We start from the raw sequence: 27,973 nt of genomic DNA, 5'->3' as shown, positions 1-27,973 counted from the left end.
ATTTTTTTTTACATTTTTGTTTTCTATTTATGTCTATATTGTTTTTATTAATTAGTTTTAGTTTTTTAGTAAAAGGTAAACAACATGAAAATGAGCATTTAATGCAATATATATTTTAGTTTTCAATTAATGACCCTGTTATATCATAGATATATATTATTATAGTTTTACGGTATTGAGAGTTTGCATTGACTTGAAAATAAAGATGGTACTAAAACAGTCTTCATTTTCTTCATGTAAAACATAATTGATTATTGTTTTGGGGTTAGATTTACTCACTGAAGTGCTGTTTAAGGTAAATCCATAAGATCTATAGGTTCAGTCTCATATAACAGCGTCACTGTATTGATCTGCTTTGAAACGATCGGCATGATTCAGCAACAGCTGAACGGTTCATTGATGATGAAATGTTTCATTGTGTCACTGGATATCAGCAGTTCAGTCCTGTTTTTAAAAGCACCAGCCAAAAAATGTGAATAAATCTATAATCTAAAATAAATTCTAGAAAACTAGTATCTAAATGATTCATCTGAGTGATTTCAGATCTTGTAGTAAATGTTAGTCTTGCGTCTCTCAGGTCGGTCGGTGCGTTTGCCGTCTGTGGGACTGTGATCCTCTCTGCCCGCTCGTCCCGGGGTCATGGTAAGACCTCTAACCCTGCTTTACATGAGCTTTTATACTGCTCTCACATCACTGCTGATGGCTTTTATCAAACACCATGCTTGTGTTTTGAAGGTTGAAGAGCTGCAGCAGAGTTTGGAGGCCCATGGGAGCCCCGTACAGCAGGACGAGCAGGTATCACAACGCTTTAGATAAATAATAATAATAATATCTGTCCTGTCTTGAGTTACAGTATGTTTTCATTGTTCATTAAGCTCCTCTTTAAGACATTTTTGGTAATGTGAAGCCTTATGAATATTGCAATGTGAAAAATGAGAGCAGAATCACAGAATCCAGGTATAAAAATAAAATGTACAGTATAACATGGGATGTCCTAGGATGGTATTTAATAATAATATGGTAATATAATAATAATACATATTAGAAATATTAATAATATTAATAAAACACTTTTTAAAAAGTTTTTATTAATAATAATTACAACTAATAAAAAAATAAATACTAACAAAAAATATTTGTAAGGAATTTCCATTTCTTGATAACATCAATCTCTAATTTTTGGATGATTTTACAATTGTTTGCTTATTAAGTATTTCCTTTTTTTTTGCTTTAAGTATTTCTATTTTTATTTCTTCAGTAATTTTTTGATTATTTTAGAAATTGTTTTGCTTTTTGAGTACTTAAATTTTTTTAAGATTAAAAAAATAGCTTTTTAAATATTTCTATTTTTTTTAGAACTGCAATCATTTTTTGATTATTTTTGTTTGCTGTCTGAGTATTTCCATTTTTTGATTACTTTAATCATTTTTGCTGATTTTAGCATTTCATTTGCTTTTTTGATTACTTTAATCAATTTTGATGATTTTAGAAAATGTCTTGCTTTTTGATTACTTCAGTTATTAATGATTTTAGAAAGAAAATGCTTTGAGTATTTCCTTTTTTATTACTTCAACTTTTGATGTTTTTAGATTTTTTTTGGAGTATTTCTATTTTTTTTTATTAATTCAATTTTTTTATGATTTTAGATTTTTTTTGCATTTTGAGTATTTCCATGTTTTGATTACTTATTTTTTTACTGATTTTAGAATTGTATTTGTTTTTTGAGTATTTTATTTTTTTGATTACTTTAATCAATTTTTGATGCTTTTAGAAAATCAGTTGCTTTTGAGTATTTTCTTTTTTTTGATTACTTCAATAATTTATGATTTTAGAAAATGTCTTGCTTTTTAAGTACCACCATTTTTTGATTACTTCAGTTATTAATGATTTTAGAAAGAAAATGCTTTTGAGTATTTCCATTTTTTATTACTTCAACCTTTGATGCTTTTAGATTTTTTTTCTTTTTGCGTATTTCTATTTTTTGATTACTTCAATCATTTTTTGATGATTTTAGAATTGTTTTGCATTTTGAGTATTTCTATTTTTTGATTACTTCAAGTTTTGATTCTTTTAGAATTTTTTTCTTTTTGAGTATTTCTATTTTTTGATTACTTCAATAATTTTTTGATGATTTTAGAATTTTTTTTGCATTTTGAGTATTTCCTTTTTTTGATTACTTCAAGTTTTGATGCTTTTAGAATTTTTTTCTTTTTGAGTATTTCTATTTTTTGATTACTTCATTCATTTTTTGATGATTTTAGTTTTTTTTTTGCATTTTGAGTATTTTAATTTTTTTAATTACTTCATTCATTTTTTGATGATTTTAGTTTTTTTGCTTTGAGTATTTCTGTTTTTTTATTACTTACATTTTTGATCATTTAAAAAAAAAAGAAGCTTTTTGAATATATCCATTTCTTGATTACTTGAATCCATTTTTGATGCATAAAATTTAAGCATTAAAAGAGAATCCAGCAAAGTGCAAAAAGTTCAAATAATTGTGTGTAATAAACCTGATTTGATAACGGTGTGTGTAACGGCAGATCCCGTTCCCGCTGCTGCATGGCGAGAGTGTGGAACATGTGGGGAGAGCAGAGGAGTCTGTCATTGCCTTAACCAGCTACCGCCTTCACATCAAACTACAAGACAATGTCATCAATGTGAGTGTTTCTCTTACACACAACAGCACCTGACCATCTGACTATCTGAACCAGAACAGTGTTCGCACCAGACATGATTTGATAAGATTGCAGCGATGAGCAACTGGTCTGTCCACAATGTCAATCACTAATCACAGCCAATCAGAAGAACCTGTGGGCGGAGTCTCTGCTGTCTCACTCTGATTTTATTAATCAAATGAATAAAGTAAACCACTTGAACAATATTTAATATACATACTCAGTGCCTGATACAGTCTTTGTCACGAAGTACACTTGTTTGTTCACAGTTTCAATGTTCTTGTTTTAAAATGATCCATTGTTGCCTTTATTGTGGTTTACAAAGCACATAATTAGTTTTAATTTGACGCATAGTTTGAATGTTATTGTTCCCAGTTGTGACGTCGCATAATATAAACCATTTCAAAAGTATAATTCTGTTGCAGCTCAAACACGTATAATAGGACGTCTATTACTGACAGTGTTAATTAAAAGCATTTAATGCTTTGAAAGGACAGGTTCATCCATCAAACTCTTGTCATCGTTTACTCACCCTCATTTAGGCTTGCTTTCTTCTGTGGAGCACAAATGAAGACTCTTAGCATAGAATCTGGAAAAGATCATTAAAAAGATTGAAATATCAGCATAACAGATCATAAAGCAGCTGCAGCTTTCATCAAATTTATTTCAAAATATACAAATGCTCTACAGACATGAAGTTTGAATATGAGCAAATGCTATTTTAGATCTTTGGAAGGTCAGCAAATTCAAATGAATACATTTAAAACTAAGAAAACATTTCTGTTACTTTAATAAAACAAATTTTAACTGAAAATAAAATATTTAAAAAAATGTTTTAATTAAAAAAATTATAAGTAAAAAAAAAAGTAAATTTTTTTCAAATAGTAAAGAAAACTACAATGGAAACATTTCTAGTTTTATTTAGTGTGACAATGTTTAAAGTACCTAAAACCGCAACAAATATACTTTTAAAAAGCATTACAGAAAACATAAAAAATTACACAAAATAACATGAAAATGTAAAATATTAAAAGGAAACCAAATTAAAAAAAAAAAAATTATATATATATATATATACACAAATAAAGAAAACTGCTGTGGAAACATTCTAGTTTTAATTTAGTGTAACAATGTTTAAAATACCTAAAACGGCAATAAATGTATTTTAAAAAACATTAAAGAAAACATAAAAAATAAAAATATATAAAATAAAACAAAATTAACAAGAAAATTAAAAAATAAAACCAAATGTTATTAAAATATGTTTAGATATCACAAGTCAAACTATATAAGTTATAAATGTTATTTTTTTATATTAAAAAAAAATAATTATAAGTAAAAACTAAATAAAAATATTTTTTAAATATTTAACAAATTAAAGGAAAACTGCTCTGGAAACATAGTGTAACAATGTTTATAATACCTAAAACGACAATAAATTAAACATTAAAGAAAACATAATAAAACCAAATTAAAAATATTACTTTAAATATTTTTTTAATTAAAAGAAAAATCTAGAATGTTTCTATAGCAGTTAATTTAGTGTAACAATGTTTAAAATACCTAAAGCGGCAATAAATATATTTAAAAAAAACATCAAAGAAAACTGAAAAAAATACACAAAATTAAAACGAAAATGGAAAATATACAAATAAAACTAAATTAAATTTTTTTTTTAAATATTATGTTAAATATTTTAAAAATTAAAAGAAAACTACACACAAAAATAAAGATTTACATAAAAATGGAAAATATTAAATAAAAAAAAATTAAATAAAACTAACTCAGTGACACTAAAATAACACTGATTGTCCGTACGAATTAAAAATAATAAATAATGGGCTTAAAAATGATGTGATGTTTTTGTTGTTTTCTGTGATTGTGTTCAGGTTCCTCTGCAGCTGATTGAAAGTGTGGAGTGTCGGGAACTGACGCAGCTGCATCTCACCTGTAAAGACTGTAAGCTCATCAGGTACGTCTGCTTTGACTAACAAATATCCTCACTGCAGCATTGGGCATTAGGAAAATGTATGACACATTATAAAAAGACAAACTGTTTGTCTTTGAAATAATACATGGAAGCCTGTTTTTGCCACAGAATGAAACAAATAAAAACAATTTTTATATCACAACTCACACAAGTCAAACTATATAAGTTTGTATCACACAATTTTGCATTTTTAACTTAACTTTCTTCTTTGAATTGCTTGACTTTTTTTTTATCTTTCTTTGTATTTTGCAATTCTGAGTTTATACTTCACAATTCAATTTCACATTTGACTTTGCATTTCACAATTTAAGTTTTTTTCCCCCATAAAAAATGCCCTAAAAATTTAATAAATTGTTGTCAAATTGTAGAAGTTTTGTAGAAGCTTCTTTATTGCTAAAATTTCTAACCAATAAAACAAAAGTTCAGTTTATTAAAAATGTAAGTTTTGTTAATCTTTTAATAAATTGTTGTTGAAATGTGTAAAGTGGATGGTTTTAATTAATTAGTTATTTCAAAGACCATGCTTTTTTGTTACTAAAACTTAATTTTAAAAAATGGTAAACATAAAATCTAAATGATAGGGCCCTAAAAATTATTTTTTTATTGAAGGTTTTATAATTGGTTAAAATGTAAAACAGAATATAAATCATAAATCCATTTTAAGGACTTTATTATTTAAAATGGTCTTAAATTGTCTCAAACTTGTCATGGTCGTAACTAATACTAATGAAAATATTTTTGTTAATTGAAATAAAGCCAAAATGAAATATAAATATTAGAATTTAAATTTTTGTTTTTAATTTTTAAATTAAATAAGTTAAGAGCTAAGCACTAAAACTGGTAAATAAATAAAAGAATAAATAAACTGAAAAAAGAAATAAAAATAATAATAAAAAAAAATAAAAGTTAAAAATATATTGAACCTAAATAGTTATATATAAAAAACAAAACAAAAATAAAAAGTCAATTGTGACTTTTTATCTCACAAATCTGACTTTTGTGTTGCAATTAGGAGCTTTTTTTTTCTAAATAATTTTATTTATCAAATAAATAATGTGCATTGATGAATCGAGCATAATAGCATGTTTATTAGTAAAGTGTATCATCATTAAATGGTAACCTGCAGGGTTTGTCCGATCTGTGTTCAGGTGTAACTTCCTGTCGGCGGAGCAGTGTCAGGATTGGCTGAGGAGGATCAGTGCAGTCGTTCGGCCGCCGTCGCGTTTAGAGGAGCTCTTCGCCTTCGCCTTCCTCTCGTGTAGCGCAAGCGTGACGGCGGAGGACAGAGAGGTGCATGATGGGATCTGCCGTGCAGGTACACACATTTCAGAGCTGGACATTTAGGTTTTACAAGTGGTTGGCTTTAAACTGGTGTACTTCTGTTGAACAGAAAAGAAGATGTTTAGAAAAATGTTCATGCTGCTCTTTCTCATACAGTGAAAGTAAATGACGATGGATGCCGTTGAGCTCTAAAAATGACAAAAAGCACCACACAACTACAACAATAACAATAATAATGTTGTTTTGTGTGACATTTATTTATTTATTTTTTGTTAAATGTATTATTTTTTAAAATGTCTTAAATTGATTAAAAAATGCATTTAAATTTTATTTGCACTTGCTAGGCAGGATTGTCATCGTTAATTAAAACAAAAGCCATTACATTTTAATTTTTTTTTTCCATTTAATTTTTTCTGGATTCTGTTTTATTGGTAATTTTAACCATCAAATTTACACATTTTAACATCAATTTATTTATTTTTAGTAATGTCCATTTAATTTTTTCTGGATTACTTTTTATTTTTATTTTTTCCAAAATTATGTTTTATTATTATTTTTTTTTTTTAATTTTCTAGATTTTTGTTTTTCATTTTCATTTTTATTATGGATTCGGTTTTGTTTAAACAAAAGCTATTAAATTACTTTTTTTCTGGATTGTGTTTTATTGGCAAAATTACATTTTAGTACAAAAAAGCTTGTTCATTGCAATAACTAATTAATTGAAACCATCAAATTTACACATTTTAACAATGATTTATTTAACATTTTAGGGCCCTAAAATTTCCATTTTATTTCTGTTTTATGTATTTTCCATTTAAATTTTTCTCAATTTTTGTTTTTCAATTTAGTTCTGGATTTTTGTATCGGTAAAATTTTACAATTTTAGCAACAAAAATATGTTAATTGAATTAACTAATTAATTGAAACCAGTTTATTAAAACAATATATATATTTTTTGTTTTATTTTTTATTTGTCTGAATTTTGTTTTATTTATTAAATAATATTATTAATAAAGCATGTCACTTAAATGGATGTATTTATTAAAACCATGAAACTTCTTGAATTTAACAACAATTTATAAAATAAATTCTTTGTTAATTGAAATAAAGCTAAAATAAAATACAAATATTACAATTTTCTAATCAAAGTTACAAATGTCATAAAAAAATTAAATTTAAGTTTAAGGTGAAGCACTAAAACTGGGAAAAAAAATAAAAATATACCTAAGTAGTTAAATTAAAAATAAATAAATAAAACTAATACAAATGACAAAAGCACATAGTAAAATTACTAAAAAAATCCTTGTAATAAAACAAACATTTACTGAAATAAATTAAAAATTTTAAAAATATACTTGTATAATAATACCATTATAAATATTTGAAAAAATATTATATTTTTTTTAATATTTCATGTTTATCATATATTTATTATTATTAAAACGTTGCAATGAAAGCATTTCTCATATTTATTTAGTTTCAACTGATGTATTAAAATAACTAAAATTAGTTAAAAGCTTTCAATTAAAATTAAAACTAAAATATAAAAATAAGAGCTGATTTTAAATATTAATAAAATCTATAAGTAGTACTAATACATACCAGTATATAGTATGCACTTTATGAATAATACTGGCACTAATTCTGCTTATCAAAACAATGTTTTGCAATGTTGGCGTTCATGTCGAGCTTGATGCAAGATCCACACAAACAAACTGTGTTTTGTAAATCTGGTGTGTGTTCAAAGTCAATACTCACATGATTTGAAAGCCTAAATCTCGTGTGTGTTTGCAGGAGGACATCAGCGGAGGTTCAAGCGAGAGCTGGAGAGGATGGGCTTGGACACACACAGTGCCTGGAGAATCTCCAACATCAACAGCAACTACAGGTGAAAACCAGAAACACACAAACCTCCTCGCAGCAGAGGACACAAGAGCTTAATCATGACACGCATGCGTTTCTGATCCCGCAGGCTTTGTGCCAGTTACCCAGAGCAAATAATCGTGCCTGCTGCCGTCACCGACCAAGAGCTGGAGAACGTGGCGGCGTTCAGATCATGGAAGAGGATCCCGGCTGTCGTTTACAGGTGATAAAGCACGATATACCGCAACTAAAAAGTCGAGATAATTACGAGATAAAAAGAAATTATGACATACTTAAGTCAAAATTATGATAAAAAGTTTAAATTAGGACTTTGAAATTATGACTTAAGTCAAAATTTACTTCAAAAGTCATAATTATGAGATACAAAGTTGAAATTGTTATTTTAAAAGTCATAATTTTTTACTTAAGTCATAATTGAAACTTTTTATCTCATAATTATGACTTTTCAGAAGCGGTACAATTTTAATTACGAGACAAAAAGTAAAAATTATGACTTAAAAAGTTGAAATTATGACACTTAAGTCATAAATGTGAGATACATAGTCAAAATTATTACTTTAAAGACGTAATTAAGAGATAAAAAGTTGAAATTATGAGATAAAATGTCTAAATTGACTTTAAAAGTCATAATTATGAGATACAAAGTTGAAATTGACTTACATAGTCGAAATTATGACACTTAAGTCGTAATTGTGAGATAAAAAGTTGAAATTATGACTTAAGTCATAATGACGAGATAAAAAGTTGACTTAAGTCATAATTATGAGATACAAAGTTGAAATTGTTATTTTAAAAGTCATAATTTTTACTTAAGTCATAATTGAAACTTTTTATCTCATAATTATAACTTTTTAGTAGCGGTACAATTTTAATTACGAGACAAAAAGTAAAAATTGTGACTTAAAAAGTTGAAATTATGACACTTAAGTCATAATTGTGAGATACATAGTCAAAATTATTACTTTAAAGATGTAATTAAGAGATAAAAAGTTGAAATTATGAGATAAAATGTCTAAATTGACTTAAAGTCATAATTATGAGATACAAAGTTGAAATTGACTTACATAGTGGAAATTATGACACTTAAGTCGTAATTGTGAGATAAAAAGTTGAAATTATGACTTAAGTCATAATGACGAGATAAAAAGTTGACTTAAGTCATAATGACGAGATAAAAAGTTGACTTAAGTCATAATTATGAGATACAAAGTCAAAATTATGACTTTAAAAGTCGTAATTAAGAGATAAAAAGTTGAAATTATGACTTAAGTTTAAGTTTTATATTTTTCTAATTTATTTATTTTCATTTACATTTTTCTGAATTTTTGTTTTTCATTTAAATTTTTCGGTAAAGTTAAATTTGAATAATAAAGCATATTAATTGAATTGACTATTGAATTCAAACAACAAAACAATTTAGCTTAAAGTTTTCAGATTTTTAAGGCCCTATAATATACATATTATTTTATCTATTTATTTATTTTTACAAAATTACGTTGTATTTTTCCCTAATTAATTTTTTTCTTTCATTTTACATTTTTTTCCGGTTTTCTTTTTGTTTAATTGGTAAAATTAAATTTAGTTATAATATGATGTTTAATTTAATTAACTAATTTATTGAAGTAACAAAAATTCTATAATTTAACAATAATTTCTTTTAAAAAATACATTTTCATGGTTTTCCTAATGTCTGTCCAATGTTATCCAACAGTAAAAATGTGTTACTCACCTTTATCTCACCCTTTGACCCAGACACGAGAGTTCGGGCGCTGTGATTGGCCGATGCGGTCAGCCGGAGGTCAGCTGGTGGGGTTGGCGTAATGCTGATGATGAGCATTTGGTACAAGCCATCGCTAAAGCCTGCGTCACGGATCAGGCCTCGAACACAGCGCAGACGAACGGCTCCTGCGTTCACAATCACGTCAACGGTGAGCTCACTGACTCCAATCCTCACACAGCCAATGGGAACGTAGAGGCGGAGCCGGGTGCCACGCCCCCTCAGAAGCTGTTAATAATGGACGCGCGCTCATACGCGGCTGCAGTAGCCAATCGGGCCAAAGGAGGCGGCTGTGAGTGTCCAGGTAATGCAGAGCCTATTATTTTCAAATAAATAACCATTTCATCCATGATTCCTCTCTCAAACGCACTCTGTGCTTCCGCTAGAGTACTACCCCAACTCTGAGGTGATGTTCATGGGAATGGCCAACATTCACTCCATCCGGAAGAGCTTCCAGTGTCTGAGGACTCTCTGCGCTCAAGTCCCTGATCCGGTCAAGTGAGTCAACCTGGAAAAAACAGCAGCAAACTGGCGTTACGACCCCGAAGTGACTAGGGGTACTGGGGTCGAACATTTAAAAGATAGACATTAAAGACATACAAACAAGCCATGTGCAGACAAATATGTGACCACAAAACCAGTCTTAAGTCGCTGGGGTATATTTGTAGCAATAGCCAAAAATACATTGTATGGGTCAAAATTATTGATTTTTCTTTTATGTCAAAAATCATTAGGAAATTAAGTAAAGATCATGTTACATTAAGATTTTTTGTAAAATTCCTACTGTAAACCTATCAAAATGTAATTTTTGATTAGTAATATGCATTGTTAAGAACTTAATTTGGACAACTTTAAAGGTGATTTTCTCAGTATTTTGATTTTTTTTGCACCCTCAGATTCCAGATTTTCAAATAGATGTATCTCGGCCAAATATTGTCCTATCCTAACAAACCATACATCAATAGAAAGCTTATTTATTGAGCTTCCATGTGATGTATACATCTCAGTTTTGTAAAATTTAACCTTATGACTGGTTTTGTGGTCCAGGGTCACATATATCGTGCAATGAAAGTGGTTTATTAAAGTAAGTGCTGAGCAAAATATACAGGTGGATTATATATAAACAAAGAAAAATGGAGTATGTACAATATGTACAGTATTTACAGGTCCGCTTCTCCCCGGCCTCGTAACATATGACGCGCTCAAATATGTACAGTGAGGGGGAGAGGGAACAAAAAAATATGTAACGAAGGTAAGACGTAACGTACACAACGGGGAAAACAACACAAGCAAAACTGGGGTACAATATCAAACGATGGCAACAAAATAACAAGCACAAAACAGCAACAACATGGGGGGCTTGCGAGTGGTCTGGCGTGCTCTTTTAAGTGGGAGGGTCTTTTCGGATTGGGGGACGGTAATGATGATTGACAGGTGACAGGACCAATGACCAAGTAACTGGGAAAGTGAAAGTGAGAGAGAGAAAAGACAGCGGAGACACACATAAAACAGCACAGGCACGTAACACTGGTTAACTTAAAGGTCCCATTATTGTCAAAATCGAAATTTCCTGGCTTTTTTTCATGATAACTGAGGTCTAGGGGCTATGTAACTACCATATACGTTTAAAACAGTCAGTGCACAGCAAGGTTAATTTAGTTTTGCTTTTTTAAATTCGTTTTATTTTAATATAGTTTTCAAATTTGCAATAAAATTTAGTTTAGTTTCTTTAACAATTTTGTTAGTTTTAGTTTAGTTTCTATTTTGTGAACACATTTCTATTTAGTTTTTATATAGTTTAGTTTTAGTTTTTTAGAGATCAAATAGAGATCACGATTTCCTCGCAATTCTAAACTAAGCAAAATATGAATTGCTTCAGTCTATTTAAAACGTGTTTAATTAATTTAATACATACTATTTGTATTTAAAATAGAACATATTTAATATACCAATTTTTTTAATATTAAATTTATGAAAAAATGGTTTTAATGAATAAATGACTTGCTCACAATAACATTACTGGATGAATCTGTGTTTTTGAATCAATCTCTATTCATTGACAAACACATTTTTTAACAGTTACTTGTTTCCAAAAAAAAAAAAAAAAAAAAAAAAAGTTACTTGTTTCCATCTAATCGACACAAACGTTATTTGAAGCACTATTACCTTCAAAAGATGACATGCTCTATTTAGATCTCTACAATAGACAAAAATTGTTTATATCCAAACGAAGACCTTTAATCCCAGTATTGCTGTGATATTATGAATGGCTGTATTTGAAAAGACTGTTTGTGAAGCGTTTTTTTTTTTTTTTTTTTAAACATAAACATGATGACTGCTCTCTCTTTCCGGTTTTCAAAGGTTTAAAGGATAACTATTGCCAAAATGCAACCTGGGCTGTTTTTTTTTTACTGTAAACGAGACAAGCTTATATTTAAAAGCATAATTACGACAAACGAGCCGTTTTTGAGATTGACCGTGATTTCGTTTTGTGGTCAATGGCTGGTGAATGGGAGTTCTAGGGGCATAAATTTGAGCGCATCAAAATCGATATTTTTACAACACTAAGAAGGCTCGACACACCATGAAACTTTGCTGGAAGTATCGGCTGGGTCTCTACACATGAACTCCAGCATTGAGAACATTGTTTGTGTACACAGAGTTTACTAAAAAGAAAGTTTTTGAACAACTCACTTTCACTGTTTGAGTTTCCGCTCGCGGCCGTCTTGCCAGTCAAGAAGTGTTGATCTCAAACAAACTTTTTTTATGTGGTTAAATATTAAATTTCACCAACACCAAAAAAAAAAAAACGCTAATATGGGGTGATAAACAGTGTGATTGTACATGTCTCTCTCTCTCCTGCTGTACTCTGGTCAGCTGGCTGTCGGCTCTGGAGGGCACTAAATGGCTGCAGCATCTGTCTCTGCTGCTGAAGGCGTCTCTTCTGGTGGTGAACGCGGTGGATCGGGACCGCAGGCCTGTGCTGGTGCATTGCTCTGACGGCTGGGACCGCACGCCGCAGATAGTGGCTCTGTCCAAACTGCTGCTGGATCCCTTCTACAGGACCATCCAGGTCTCTAACACACTCACACTCACAGTGGCATCTTTGTGCACTTCCTGAGAAAAATAACATGCATCATTTACAGCCTCACAGAGGTGTTGTAAAATTTTAGTGCACATTCAGGCGTAACCTGATGTCAGCACTTTCTGAGTTTATGGACACAATAAACTTCCTTTGTTTCAATAAACACTCTCTTTAGGATCTCAGAAATACAGTTTTTAAGGTCTACTCTAACTAAACCATAGATAGCACCAAGTTTGACTGGGTAACTTAGCTAAAAATAGCCTTTTGCAACACCAAAGTCATGGGTTCAATTCCCAGGGAATGCATGAACTTAAAAATTGTACAAATTAAATGCAATGCAAGTCGCTTTGGATAAAAGCATCTGGCAGTTGCATAAATATAAATATGTATTTTGTCTGAAATGGCTTTATAGGGTTAACAGTTGTAGCCTAGTAGATTCAATCAAATGCACTAGATTTCTAGTGCCTTTAGTTTTAGATTTTACTGTAAAAGTTGTAAGTGATTTGTTGTTTTATTTTGTCTCTGCAGGGTTTTCAGGTGCTGGTGGAGACGGAGTGGTTGGATTACGGTCATAAGTTTGCCGACCGCTGCGGTCACGGCGAGAACGCGGACGATCTGAACGAACGCTGTCCTGTGTTCCTGCAATGGCTGGACTGCGTTCACCAGCTCCAGAGACAGTTCCCATGCTCCTTTGAGTTCAACGAGGCCTTTCTGGTACTCACTGTCATTGTTATGATCAGTGCTTGTTCAGATTGATTACTAGGCCAAGTAGATACGTTTTCTAGTAATGCACCAAAATTATTTTTTTATCGAAACACCAAAACAGTCATTCATGAAGACAATCACTTGCATCCTTCCTGAATGAATCAGCATTTTTAATGAATCATATGAGTGAATGATTCAGTCACTCATTCATAAAGTAGGTCACTTGCACTTTTTAATGATTTAAGAGAATCAGTGATTCAGTGACTTATTAATAAAGACAGTCACTTGCTTTGTTTCTGAATGAAACAGCAATTTTAAATGAATCAAGTGAGTCAATGATTCAGTGACTCATTCATAAAGAAAGTCACTTATTTTCTGAATGAATCAGCATTTTTGAATGAATCAAGTGAGTCAATGATTCAGTGACTCATTCATAAAGAAAGTCACTTATTTTCTGAATGAATCAGCATTTTTGAATGAATCAAGTGAGTCAATGATTCAGTGACTCATTCATAAAGAAAGTCACTTATTTTCTGAATGAATCAGCATTTTTGAATGAATCAAGTGAGTCAATGATTTAGTGACTCATTCATAAAGACAGTCACTTGTGTTGTTTCTGAATGAATCAGCATGTTTAAATGAATCAAGTGAGACAATGATTTAGTGACCCATTCATAGACAATCACTCACATCTTTCTGAATGAATGAATCAGCATTTTTGAATGAATTGATTCAATAATTCAGTGACTCATAAGACAGTCACTTGCATTGCTTCTGAAATGAATCAGCATTTTTTAACGATTTAAGAGAATCAGTGATTCATTGACTTATTAAAAAAGACAGTCACTTGCTTTGTTTCTGAATTAATCAGCATTTTTTTATTTGAATCAGTTAAGTCTATGATTCAGTGACTCATTAAAAAAGACAGTCACTTGCATTGTTTCTGAATGAATCAGCATTTTTAAATGAATCCAGTGAGTCAATGATTCAGTGACTCATTCATAAAGAGTCACCTGCATCTTTTCTGAATGAATCAGCATTTTATAATGAATCACGTGAGTGAATGATTCAGTAAATCATTCATTAAGACAGTCACTTGCAACCTTTCTGAGTGAATCAGCATTTTGGAATGAATCAAGTGAGTCAATGATTCAGTGACTCATTTATAAAGAAAGTCACTTATTTTCTGAATGAATCAGCATTTTTGAATGAACCAAGTGAGTCAATGATTCAGTGACTCATTCATAAAGAAAGTCACTTATTTTCTGAATGAATCAGCATTTTTGAATGAATCAAGTGAGTCAGTGATTCAGTGGCTCATTCATAAAAAATCACTTGCATCCTTTCTGAATGAATCATATGAGTGAATGATTCAGTCACTCATTCATAAAGTAGGTCACTTGCTTTGTTTCTGAATGAATCAGCATTTTTGAATGAATAAAGTGAGTCAATGACTTATTCATAAAGAGTCACTTGCATAGTTTCTGAATAATTTAGCATTTTTGAATGAATCACATGCATGAATGTTTCAGTGACACATTCATAAAGACAGTCACTTGCATTGTTTCTAAATGAATCAGCATTTTTAAATGAATCAGTTGAGTCAATGATTTAGTGACTCATTCAAAAAGATGGTCACTTGCATCCTTTTTGAATGTAGCAGCATTTTTGAATGAATCAAGTGAATCAATGATTCAGTGATTTATTCATGAAGACAGTCACTTGCTTTGTTTCTGAATGAATCAGCATTTTTAAATGAATCAAGTCAATGATTCACTGACATTAATAAAGAGTCACTTGCATCCTTTCTGAATGAATCAGCATTTTTTAATGAATCTTGTGAGTGAATGATTCAGTGACTCATTCATAAAGAAAGTCACTTATTTTCTGAATGAATCAGCATTTTTGAATGAATAAAGTGAGTCAATGACTTATTCATAAAGAGTCACTTGCATAGTTTCTGAATAATTTAGCATTTTTGAATGAATCACATGCGTGAATGATTCAGTGACACATTCATAAAGACAGTCACTTGCATTGTTTCTAAATGAATCAGCATTTTTAAATGAATCAGTTGAGTCAATGATTGAGTGACTCATTCAAAAAGATGGTCACTTGCATCCTTTTTGAATGTAGCAGCATTTTTGAATGAATCAAGTGAATCAATGATTTAGTGACTTATTCATGAAGACAGTCACTTGCTTTGTTTCTGAATGAATCAGCATTTTTAAATGAATCAAGTCAATGATTCACTGACATTAATAAAGAGTCACTTGCATCCTTTCTGAATGAATTAGCATTTTTTATGAATCACGTGAGTGAATGATTCAGTGACTCATTCATAAAGAAAGTCACTTATTTTCTGAATGAATCAGCATTTTTGAATGAATAAAGTGAGTCAATGACTTATTCATAAAGAGTCACTTGCATAGTTTCTGAATAATTTAGCATTTTTGAATGAATCACATGCGTGAATGTTTCAGTGACACATTCATAAAGACAGTCACTTGCATTGTTTCTAAATGAATCAGCATTTTTAAATGAATCAGTTGAGTCAATGATTTAGTGACTCATTCAAAAAGATGGTCACTTGCATCCTTTTTGAATGTAGCAGCATTTTTGAACGAATCAAGTGAATCAATGATTCAGTGACTTATTCATGAAGACAGTCACTTACTTTGTTTCTGAATGAATCAGCATTTTTAAATGAATCAAGTCAATGATTCACTGACATTAATAAAGAGTCACTTGCATCCTTTCTAAATGAATCAGCATTTTTTAATGAATCTTGTGAGTGAATGATTCAGTGACTCATTCATAAGGACAGTCACCTGCATCTTTTCTGAATGAATCTGAATATTCTGAACAAATGATATAATTAATGTTTCTACTTTAATTTGTTGTTGAAATGTCAACTTTTAAATGGGGGCTGTATTAAAAATCTTGTGTTTGTTGGTGTAGGTGAAGTTAGTGCAGCACACATACTCGTGTCTGTTTGGGACGTTCCTGTGTAACAGCGTGAAGGAGCGCGAGGAGCAGCACGTTCAGGAGAAGACGTGCTCCGTTTGGTCTCTGCTGCGGCCTGCCAACATTTCCTTCCACAACATCCTGTACTCACCGCGCTCCGAGATGGTATCTGAAATCACGCCTTAAATATATATTACAGCCAGGGTTATTACAGTTAAATAAAACAAGAAAAATAAAACACTTAAATTAAAGTAATCTTTATTTGTATATAAAAAAAACTTACAATTATGTTATCAGCTAGTTGCAAAAATAACACATTTTTAGCTTTAATTAAGCACTTATGTTGACATAATTTTTTTTATATAAAATACTAATATAAATGTAACAAAAATGGCAAAAACCCAAAATAAAATTACAACTTTGATAAAAATTTAAATAAAAACTGAAAAACTAATCAAAAACAGGATTCTTATAGTAATCTAAAACAAAAACATTTTTGTTACTTGAAATAAAATAAGCATTAATTTGTTAAAAACAAAATCATTTCAACAAGTTGCCAATGCAACATTTCTCATTTTAATTGTTTAACTTCATGTGCTAAAATAACTAAAACTGAACATTTAATAAAAACTATGGACTCAATATATAGACATTAATATAGACTGAATAAAATGAAAAATAAATAGAAAACTAATAAAAATGTAACAAAAAATGGCAAAAACACAAAATAAAATGACCGCTTTTACTAAAAAATTAAAACAAAGACAGAGAATCTAATTCAAAACAGGGTTATTATAGTAATCCAAATATATTGTTACTTGAAATAAAAAAGGCGTTAATTTGTTAAAAATAAAAACTAAATTATTGGCAACATTTCTCATTTTAATTTAGCTAAAACAACTAAAACTGAAAATGTCAAAAAACAATAAAAATTGCAAAAACAATAAAACAATAACAGTATAACAAACTTTAACTACAATTAAATGCTAAATTTTTTAGCATTGATAATAATCATGTTTCTTGATCAGCAAATCAGCATATTAGAATTATTTCTGAAGGATCATGTGACACTGAAGACTGAAGTAATGATGCTGAAAATCCAGCTTTCATTACAGAAATAAATTAAATTGTAACAGATATTCACATGGAAAACATCAATTTTAGATTCTAATAATATTTAGCATTTTTTACAGTATTTTTGATCAAATAAATGCAGCCTTGGTGGGACTTTTGCCCCAAAAATGTGTTTTTTTTTTTTTTTTTTTTTTTAACAGTAGTGCCTACTCTACATGCTGTCGATCTTAGAAACCCACCAGGTTTTGAGACGGAGCCTGAATCTCTCTATCTCCATCAGGTTTTGCACCCGGTGTGTCACGTGAGGAATCTGATGCTGTGGAGTGCCGTCTACCTGCCTAACTCCGCCCCCTCCACGCCTTCTGATGAGTCATGTGTGCCACACTCCGCCCCCTTAGCCTCACCTGAGGACACACCTGTGAGCAGGTAAACTAGACATGATGTGTTTTCCTTTTCTAAATACATTTTTAGAATGAACATGTTTACATGCATCAGCTTAATGCAGTCACATGATGCACATTAAATATTTATATCTATGCATTAGTAACTCTTTTATTCCAAAGTAACCTGTAAAATTGCAATTTGGAATCAGTAACATATTACAATTTGTAAGCAACTATCCAGCTCTGACAATAACTAAGACATCTATAATGATATCTATAGCAATAATTATAGTTATTATTATAACTGTTGTTATAGATATTATTTTAGTTATAGTTATTTAAGGTAGTGTTACATTACTATCACTGATAAATTCATATTCGATCAATACCCATCATTTACGCCAAGTTGAATTAAAAATATTTCTCTCTAAAGCTACTTTTCGTAATGTCTATTCAATGCTTTTCTTATCTTACATTTTTTATAATGATCATTATATAACTGATGGGCAATTAATTTGATTATGAATCAGTCCATCATTTGATTGCTTTTATTTTGTTTTCATGTTCATTTTAGTTAGTTACAGTAAATTTGTTGTGTTTTGTAATTTTTTTTTAAATGTCTACATTATTTGTACTCATTTACATTCAGTTGATTTGAGGTATTTTAGTACTTCAAGGTAAACTGAATGAAAAAGAGAAATGCTGCCTTGACAACTAGCTGAAATAAAATAAATATTTAAAATATTATTTCATTTCATAAGTGTTTATTTCTGGTGCATGTAAACACGATCATTAAAGGTTCCTCTCTGATTATGACTGATGGTTTTTCAGGTTACCGAAGACTCGGTCGTACGACGACCTGCCCACATCCTGTGAGGGTTTGACCCCAAACTGCCGCAGCAGCGACCCAAACCTGAATGAGAAGTGGCAGGACCGCCTACTCGCAAACGACAAGCAGACATCAGAACGCGACGGTCTGAATCAGAGACTCGGCTCAAACACAAAGCACACGGATCCGGGTCCAGAAAACGGGGCGGAGCTTTCTGTGACTGACAGCCAAATGCAAAACATCTCACCAGAAGAAAACAGGAAGCTGGATCTTCTAAACAACACATCTGCCTTCAATATCCCAGAGGAATCATCTCTGAATGCGAATAACAGTGAGGACCAAACGTTTGAGTCGCCTGAGGAGCTTAAAGTAAACCCTGAATCCCAGACTAACAGAAACGGTGAATTAACACCAGACTCTCCTTGTAATTCCACACACGATCCTTCAGAATCCAGCAGCCAGTCTTCAACGGAAAGTTGTTCCAGTTCCAGTCCAAACCACACAACCCAGACTCTTAATGGTGTTTGCTCACCTTCCCAGCATCCCGTTTGTCCCCTTTCTGCACCGTCGGCCAATCAGGACGGAGGCTTCCAGATGTCCGCAGCGGGAGATGCCTCTCCGACGTCGCCCCACAAACACTCGTTAGGTGTTTCCGGGCGATTAGCGGCGTTAGGGCACCTGGATAAGGACGGGTTGAGTCTGCACAGCGATGCCGTACAGGTGCGTTTGCGGCAGATGGAGGCGGGGCATCAGCTGCAGGTGGAGACGCTGAAGAAGCAGGTGCAGGAGCTCTGGAGCCGTCTGCATGTCAACGGGAAGCTGGTGAGGAACAAACACAAGTTACTTTTTGTGATCCGCATTTAGTGATAATAAAATTAGGGATGCACCGAATGTTCGGCAACTGATAAGCCAAATAAATTATACTGAAAAATGGTGTGACTTGATCAAATAGAGGTGAGCGGGTGTTTCGAGTCATCCAAAAATATTTTTAATGATATTCGGGTCGCGGTCGGTCGGGTCGTTTGAAATAAAGATGCCAATTAAACCTTTGTACTTTATAAAGTACTAGACACAATTTTAAATTGTGTTAAATTTTCTTTATTGGCTGAATAATATTAACCTTTTGAATGTTGAGCGTTATTAACTGTTGAATAAATGCTGAGGCGGGACAAAAAGCCTGATTTCCCAACACGTTGAACTGAGCAATGCCATTGTACCATTTTAATAGGCTACTTCTAAACGCATACAGCTCAGTAATGTCAGCTTTATGTATTTTCTGAGAGGGGTGGGATTTTTGTTGGGAAAGTCGGGGGAGAGACGCACACTTCGATTAGACTGGATAAACACATGCAGCATCTCAATATATCTCGAATATTTTGATTATGTCCAATGCTTCTCTTTCTTTTTGGAATTATTAGACACATTTCACTATGTCTTTTCAAATGCCTAGGTCTGTTTAATTTCCTTAATTATAAAATTTCTAGCACTGTTTTTAAACGTTTATTCAAGCAATAATATATAAATTATCTCTTGTATATGCTTGTTTAAAACCAGGGATTAAAAACGAATTCCAAGTAAAAACGGTATTTTTTCTTTACATTTCCAGAGAGCGAAACGAACGAAATTAAACATTACTTAATAAATCCAAGGCACTATTTACTTATTTATTTGATACAACTATATACAGCTATACAAATATAAAATAATATTATTTTGTCATATTCGTGATTCCTGAATTTCTATATGAAACCTTCCTTTTGAAGTGCATTCGTTCTGTTTGTGTAAGAAAATTCGTTAGCCAAGCCTATTAAGTTGATTTAATATTCTTGATAATTTTTAGAAGAAGTTAAAAGTTAAGAAAACAGGAATTAGGCTATAGGCTAATCTTTTTCTTAACTTTTATTACACTGTAGATCAAAATAAAATAATTCTTGATCATATTTAACATCAGAGAATCACTGACAATTTAGAGTACTTCCAAAACGAAACTATTTAAATCTGTATAAAGGAAAGACTAAATAAATCACAACAAGAACAATCTGTATTTTTCTTGTAATCATGAACATTTCTTTTGACAAAATTACCTAATTAATGCCGAATGATGTTTGACAGTGAACGCATCTCCACCGCATATAGCCGCATATAATCGCAAATATTAAACATGCGGGTCAGGAAGCTGGTCGGGTACAATATTTTCTTGTTTTTTTGCAGCGACAGCGAGAGACTGTTTAGTGTCGCATCGCATGTCTTCATGAGAAGAGGAAGGTCACTGTATGATGACTGAAATCATCCATCAGTAAATAAACTACAGAATGTTATGTTGTCTAATACACGCATCAATTGTATTTATTCTGACAGTTATTACAATGATAATTGTTGTTATAGAGATTATTTTAGTTATGGTTAACGTTACAGTTATTGTTACAGGTATTATAATTAGTCTTATACTCATTATAGTCATTAAAATTATTGTTATAGATGTTATTTTAGTTATAGTTAGTGTTATAGTTATTATAATCATCGTTACTGATTTTTTAGTTATAGTTAGTGTTATATTTATCATTAATGTTATTAGCTACAGTCATATAATTATTGTTATAGATATTGTGTCTTAAGTAGCACAGGTATGTTTGTAGCAATAGCTCAAAATAATAGATTATAGATTTTCTGTAAATATAAATATATCAAAACTTAATTTTTGATTAGTAGTATACATTGCTAAGAACATTTGGACAACTTTAAAGATTTTCTTTTTGCCCCCTCAGATTGCAGATTTTCAAATAGTTGTATCTCTACCAAATATTGTCCTATCCTAACAAACCATACATCAGTGGAAAGCTTATTCAGTTTCAGATGATTCAAAAAAATTGACCCTTATGACAGTTTTTGTGGTCCAGTGTCACAGTTATCGTTATAGGTATTATAATTATTGTTATGGATATTATTTTAGTTACGGTTAATGTTACAGTTAATATAGTTATTATAATTATTGTTATATATATTTTATTTATGGTTAAAATTATAGTTATCGCTTTAGTTAGTGTTTGTGGTGTGAATGCACCGTTAATCACCTAAGTCAGCTGTAAATCTCACACTTCCTGTTCCTGTGTGCCGCAGACGTCTCTGCCGGATAGGGAGAATAACGTGGAGTTGGGCTGCGGGAACACTGATCTCCTGTCTGAATCCAGCTGGGAACAGATCGAACAGCAGGAAGCAGAGGTGAGCAGATCAGACGATCAACACACAGTCAACAGCCAGAGCTTGAGTTCTGCTTTTACTACACAAATTCAATGAACAAATCTGCGTCTAGAAGGTGTCCAACCTGAACTCTGCACGAGATCAGATTGAATTCAGAAGAGGAGTGGTTGAGCGTTGTTTCTAATGCTTTTTTGCGCTTGTGTTGATGTGACACAGTGGTTCTCGGATCATCCGGCGTCCCGCTGCTACGGGTGCGAGAGAACGTTCTGGCTGGTGAAGAGGAAGCATCACTGCAGGTGATTATTCATTATTAGTGTGTTGTTACCCCTTTGTTCTGTTTCTCACCTGTTACTGACCTTATAACTCATTCTATAAACTATATGTGACCCTGGAGCACAAAACCAGTCATAAGGTTAAATTTTACAAAACTGAGATGTATATATAATATGAAAGCTCAGTAAATAAGCTTTCTATTGATGTATGGTTTGTTAGGATAGGACAATATTTGGCTGAGATACATCTATTTGAAAATCTGGAATCTGAGGGTGGAAAAAAGTCAAAATATTGAGAAAATCACCTTTAAAGTTGTCCAAATTAAGTTCTTAACAATGCATATTACTAATCAAAAATTACATTTTGATACATTTACAGTTGGAATTTTACAAAAAATCTTCATGGAACATGATCTTTACTTAATTTCCTAATGATTTTTGGCATAAAAGAAAAATCAATAATTTTGACCCATACAATGTATTTTTGGCTATTGCTACAAATATACCCCAGCGACTTAAGACTGGTTTTGTGGTCCAGGGTCACATATGCTCTACAACTCAAATAATAAATTGTTTTCTACCAGTTGACTTGAAGGACCACTCCACTTCCAGAATAAAAATTTCCTGATAAGTTATTCACCCCCTTGAACATCCAAGATGTTCATTCTTTCTTTCTTCAGTCGTAAAGAAATAGTTTTTGGAGGAAAACATTTCAGGATTTCTCTCCATATAGTGGACTTCTATGGTGGCCGTGAGTTCGTTTCACTAGATAAGACCCTTCTTCCTCGACTGGGATCGTTTAGAGCCCTTTGAAGCTGCATTTTTAATCTTCAATCAGTTGAGCACCATAGAAGTCCACTATATGGAGAGAAATCCTGAATAAATGTCATTTCTTTGCGACTGAAGAAAGAAAGACATGAACATCTTGGATAACATGGGAGTGAGTAAATTATCAGGAAATGTTCATTTTGGAGGTAGAGTAATGCTTTAATGTAATTGCTGAAAATCTGCCTCATTCATTTGCATTTTAAGTGCCTCACTGTAACCTCCATTAATAATAATAATAAAAAAAAAAAATAAAAAAAAAAGGAAATTGAGGGACAGGTTAAATGAATTTTTTAGTGGTGATCATTGTTCAACATTATGCCACAGATAAAGTTGATTGAGCTGAACTTGGAATACTGGAATATTCCTTTAAGATGTTCAGCTTTTTACTCTGCACTTGATCTTAACCTGAGGTTAATGTCTTTTTAACCTCCGGTTAAGCAACATTGCACACTTAAAAAGAGGTTAGAGTTATTTTTAGTAACTAATTCTGAGCTTTATTATATATATACACACACTACCGCTCAAAAGTTTGGGATCAGTAAGATTTTTAATCTTCTTTTTTTTTTTTAAGAAATTAATCCTTTTTTTCACCAAGGATGTATTAAATTAATAAAGCGGGCCAGCATAGATTTACATTGTTAGAAAATGTTTATATTTTAAATAAATGCGGTTGTTTTTAACTTGTTCATCAAAGAATCCTAAAAAAAAAAAAATTCGGCATAATTCTGATAATAAATCAGCATATTAAAATGATTTCTGAAGGATGACACTTAAGACTAAAAGTAACAGCTGATGAAAATTCAGGTTTGCATCACAGAAATAATATTATATTTTAAATTATATTCAAATAAAAAACGTTGTTTTATATTGTAATAACATTTAGCGATTTTACTGTTTTTTTTTTTCATATTTTTAATCAAATAAATGCAGCCTTGATGAGCAGAAGAGACTTTCTTTAAAAACATTAGAAGTCTTACTGACCCCACACTTTTGAGCAGCAGTGTGTGTCTATATGTGACCCTGGACCACAAAACCAGTCATAAGGTAAAATTTTACAAAACTGAGATTTATACATCATATAAAAGCTCAATAAATAAGCTTTCTATTGATGCATAGTTTGTTAGGATAGGACAATATTTGGCCGAGATACATCTATTTGAAAATCTGGAATCTGAGGATGCAAAAAAATCAAAATACTGAGAAAATCACCTTTAAAGTTGTCCAAATTAAGTTCTTAACAATGCATTTTACAAATCAAAAATTACATTTTGATATATTTACAGTAGGAATTTTACAAAATATCTTCATGGAACATGATCTTTACTTAATTTCCTAATGATTTTTGGCATAAAATAAAAATAAAAAATTTTGACCCATGCAATGTATTTTTGGCTATTGCTACAAACATACCCCAGCGACTTAAGACTGGTTTTGTGGTCCAGGGTCACATATAATTGAATTAAAAGTTATTAATAATTAAAATGCTAAAAAACAAACAAAACCCCACAAATGATAGCAATGAAAGCAAATTCTTTACTATAATATAGTAGTCAACATTTGAAGTGGAACAAAAAAGTTAATCTAAGATAATAACAGGTATTGTTTTGGTTTTAGGACCACTTTGATGAAAGGTTTTGATCCACTTCAAATGTTGACTGATGTCAAATATAAAAACAATATTAATTTTGAAATAGATTTAATATGGGGTTGTATTTCAGTTCAGCGGCTGACTAAATGACTGCTCTCATCCGTGTCTATGTTTCTCTCTTTCTCATTCTGCTGCAGCGGCAGAGAGCCGGTTGAGGAGGCCTGGTGAGACTTTCCTCCTCTTCCTCTTCCTCTGTCAATCCATCTGTCTTTCCCTTCTCTTCATCACACTGCGTGTCATTTTCTCATCATCATGTTCCCTCATCACAGCTCTGGCTCAGTTTTAGCTGCTCAGTCACATCATTAAACCAAAGTCAAGTCCAGAAAATGCTGCAGTTAGTGTAATTCTCCTCAATTTGTGGAAGTTTGGGATCAGCAAGATTTTTTATGTTTTTTAAAAAGTCTCTCATGCTCATCAAAGTTCTATTTGTTTAAACAAAAATACAGGGGGAAAATAATATTGTGAAATATATATTGCAATTCAAAATAATGTTTTTTATTTGAATGTACTGAAATCTAATTTATTCCTGTGATGCAAAGCTGAATTACTGCAGTCTTCAGTGACACACGTTCCTTCAGAAATCATTCTAATATGCTGATTTATTATCACTGTTTATATTTTTTGGAACCTGTGATAATTTTTTTCCGGATTCTTTGATCAATAAAAAGTTTAAAAGCACAGCATTTATTAAAAATAGAAATCTTTTCTAACAGCATAAGTCTTTACTATCACTTTTTAACACATCCTTTGCTGATTAAGTATTCATTTGTTTCAAAAGAAAAAATGTACCGACCCCAAACTTTGATCGAGGTGTTTGTTACAAAACTTTTCTTTCTATTTTAAATAAATAGTGTTCTTTTTAATGTGTTATTCAAAGAATCCTGAAAAATTATCCACAAATAAAAATATTTTCAACACCGATAATAAATCAGTATATTAGAATGATTTCTGAAGGATCATGTGACACTGGAGACTGGAGGAATGATGCTGAAAATTCAGCTTTGCATCACAGGAATAAATTACATGTGACCCTGGACCACAACAATTTTACAAAGCTCAATAAATAAGCTTTCTATTGATGTATGGTTTGTTAGGATAGGACAATATTTGGCTGAGATACATCTATTTGAAAATCTGAAATCTGAGGATGCAAAAAAATCAAAATACTGAGAAAATCACCTTTAAAGTTGTCCAAATTAAGTTCTTAGCAATGCATATTACTAATCAAAAATGACATTTTGATATATTTACAGTAGGAATTTTACAAAAAATCTTCATGGAACATGATCTTTACTGAATTTCCTAATGATTTTTGGCATCAAAGAAAAATCACTAATTTTGACCCATACAATGTATTTTTGGCTATTGCTACAAATATACCCCAGCGACTTAAGACTGGTTTTGTGCTCCAGGGTCAACGTATATTAAAATAGAAAACCACTATTATAAATAGCATTAACATTTCACAATATTACAGTTTTTTATTTTAATTTTTTCTTTTATTTTTAATCCATTAAATGCAGCCTTGATGAGCAAAAAGTGTCTTTCAAAAGTATTTTTAGTAAGTCTAATTCTATAAATCGACATCAGAAGTTGAAATTGCTCACCAATACTCACTGAACTCTCTCTTTTGGTTCTGTAGGAACTGTGGGAATGTTTTCTGCGCCAGCTGCTGCGACCAGAAGGTGGCGGTACCGAATCAGCATCTCCGTGAGCCGAAGCACGTGTGTCAGGCGTGTTATGGGCACCTGCGGCCCTCCGCCGTCCCTCCGGCGCTTCCTCCCGCAGACCTGGAGCTGGAGAAACCCATCACCGCCAGCTCCAACTGAGAGACGCATCTCTGCCCCAATAAACCTCAGTCATCACTTACTCACTCATGAGCCACATCACTTACGTTATGTGCAACACTAAACGAGATGTTTAGCATCTTGGGTCGGGTTATAAATTCTCAAGTTCAAAAGTTAAAAAAAAAAATTCAAATTCAAATTCTCAAGTTAAAAAAAAAATCCATATTTAAATTCAGATTCTTAAGTTCAAATTCAAAAAAAAAAAAAATTCAAATTCAAATTTTCAATTCAAAAAGTTTTTCCTTAAGAAAACATTTAACAGGGAAAAAAAGATTGACAGGAGTTGAGCAGCTGGATTTACAAAAATATTAGGCAGAAGGTAAAATGTTGAAAATAAATTCCAAGAAGTTTGTAAGACTCACAAAAGTCTAATGAAAGTCAAGACATTTCAAAAGATAAATTACAAGTTTGTACGGGTCGTGAAAATATTAAGACGTTTCTTAAAATAAATTCCAAAGAGTTCATACGATTTACAAACACACAAATCAGACAAGTTAAGAGAAATTAAGACAAATTCCTAGACAGATAAAATGTTGAAAATAAACTCCTAGAAGTTTGTAAGATTCACTTAAATCTCATGAAAGTCAAGATATTCAAAGATAAATTACAAAAAAGTTTGTTTTATGAAAATATTATGAAGGCATTTCAAGATATATTCCAAATATTTCATAAATATGATGAATTAAAATTAAGGTAAATTCCAAAGTTCGTACGAATCACTAAAATATAAATTACAAGAAGTTTGTATACGACATTTCTTAAGATGTTTGTACGTTCACAAACATATTCTTCAAAAAGAAGACATTTCTTAAGATAAAATCTTACAAGAGTAAGAACGTTATATATTTTCTTAAGAACTTCTTATTTTTGCTCTTAGGTGTTTGTCTGATTGCACCTAGATTCACAAAAATCTTCTAAAGAAGACATTTAAGATATATTCCAAGAGAATATTCTAGTAAGTTAAATGTGTTTTTAAAATGGATTTTAAAATTGTCTCGGTTGCATTCATTTGCTTGTCATTTTGGCGCTTTCTCTGGAGTGAACGCTTCCTGTATCTGCTCCCGTTCTTATATGTCGCTAAATGCTGCCAAAAATGATCAAATCAAAACTTTATTAATTGTATAGCGGTCCCAAGAGTTATTAAGAGTTGTTACTTAATTTCAATAAATTCATTAGACATCTTTGGGCTTTTAAGATTAGTTTTAAGCTATTTTATTTTTTTAATAATTTTTTTTTTCATATTTTTTAAATTATTTGTGATGATTTTAAGAATGCTTTTTCAGTTAGTCAGATTCTTCATTAGAAAAAAAAATAATCTAAAGAATTTTTTTTTTTTTTTAAATACAAAAATGATTGATTCTTAGGTTTGAAAATAAGGAGAAAGGATTAAGAATTTTATTCTTAAGAATATTTTGTGAATCCAGCCTCTGAGCTTCTGCTTTGGTTATTATTATATGTGACCCTGGACCACAAAAGGTACATTTTTAAGAAATGTTTGTCTGAGATGCATCTATTTGAAAATCTTAAATC

The 27,973-nt window shown here is 31.2% G+C and overlaps 1 protein-coding gene across 2 annotated transcripts; it reads left to right on the top strand.

Annotated features, from left to right (window-relative positions):
- The first annotated feature begins 574 nt into the window (after window positions 1-574).
- On the top strand, window positions 575-27,622 carry LOC141334511 (phosphatidylinositol-3,5-bisphosphate 3-phosphatase MTMR3-like). Of its 2 annotated transcripts, XM_073839609.1 has the most exons (18): window positions 575-642; window positions 736-795; window positions 2,541-2,657; window positions 4,565-4,647; window positions 5,814-5,980; window positions 7,741-7,834; window positions 7,919-8,032; window positions 9,583-9,911; window positions 9,994-10,105; window positions 12,485-12,680; window positions 13,221-13,406; window positions 16,359-16,529; window positions 17,719-17,864; window positions 18,653-19,472; window positions 21,768-21,869; window positions 22,065-22,144; window positions 24,734-24,760; window positions 26,239-27,622. In XM_073839609.1, the coding sequence occupies exons 1-18, from the start codon at window positions 640-642 to the stop codon at window positions 26,423-26,425; spliced, it is 2,994 nt and encodes a 997-aa protein (XP_073695710.1). In that variant the 5' UTR covers window positions 575-639; the 3' UTR covers window positions 26,426-27,622. The 2 variants fall into 2 exon arrangements, with proteins under 2 accessions (XP_073695710.1, XP_073695711.1); XM_073839610.1 differs by lacking the exon at window positions 24,734-24,760.
- Window positions 27,623-27,973: the final 351 nt, after the last annotated feature.

This window comes from Garra rufa, chromosome 5, assembly GCF_049309525.1.
Source record: "Garra rufa chromosome 5, GarRuf1.0, whole genome shotgun sequence".
Taxonomy (NCBI): Eukaryota; Metazoa; Chordata; class Actinopteri; order Cypriniformes; family Cyprinidae; genus Garra; species Garra rufa.
The sequence above is the reverse complement of the archived record's forward strand: the minus strand, read 5'-3'. Positions and strand labels throughout refer to the sequence as shown.

What these genes read in the sequence shown, in the direction of transcription:
- LOC141334511 (XM_073839609.1), top strand. An exon ending in AACATCAACAGCAACTACAG is followed by an intron (nt 7,835 to 7,918) that starts GTGAAAACCAGA and finishes CTGATCCCGCAG; the next exon opens with GCTTTGTGCCAGTTACCCAG. An exon ending in TCGAACAGCAGGAAGCAGAG is followed by an intron (nt 21,870 to 22,064) that starts GTGAGCAGATCA and finishes GATGTGACACAG; the next exon opens with TGGTTCTCGGATCATCCGGC.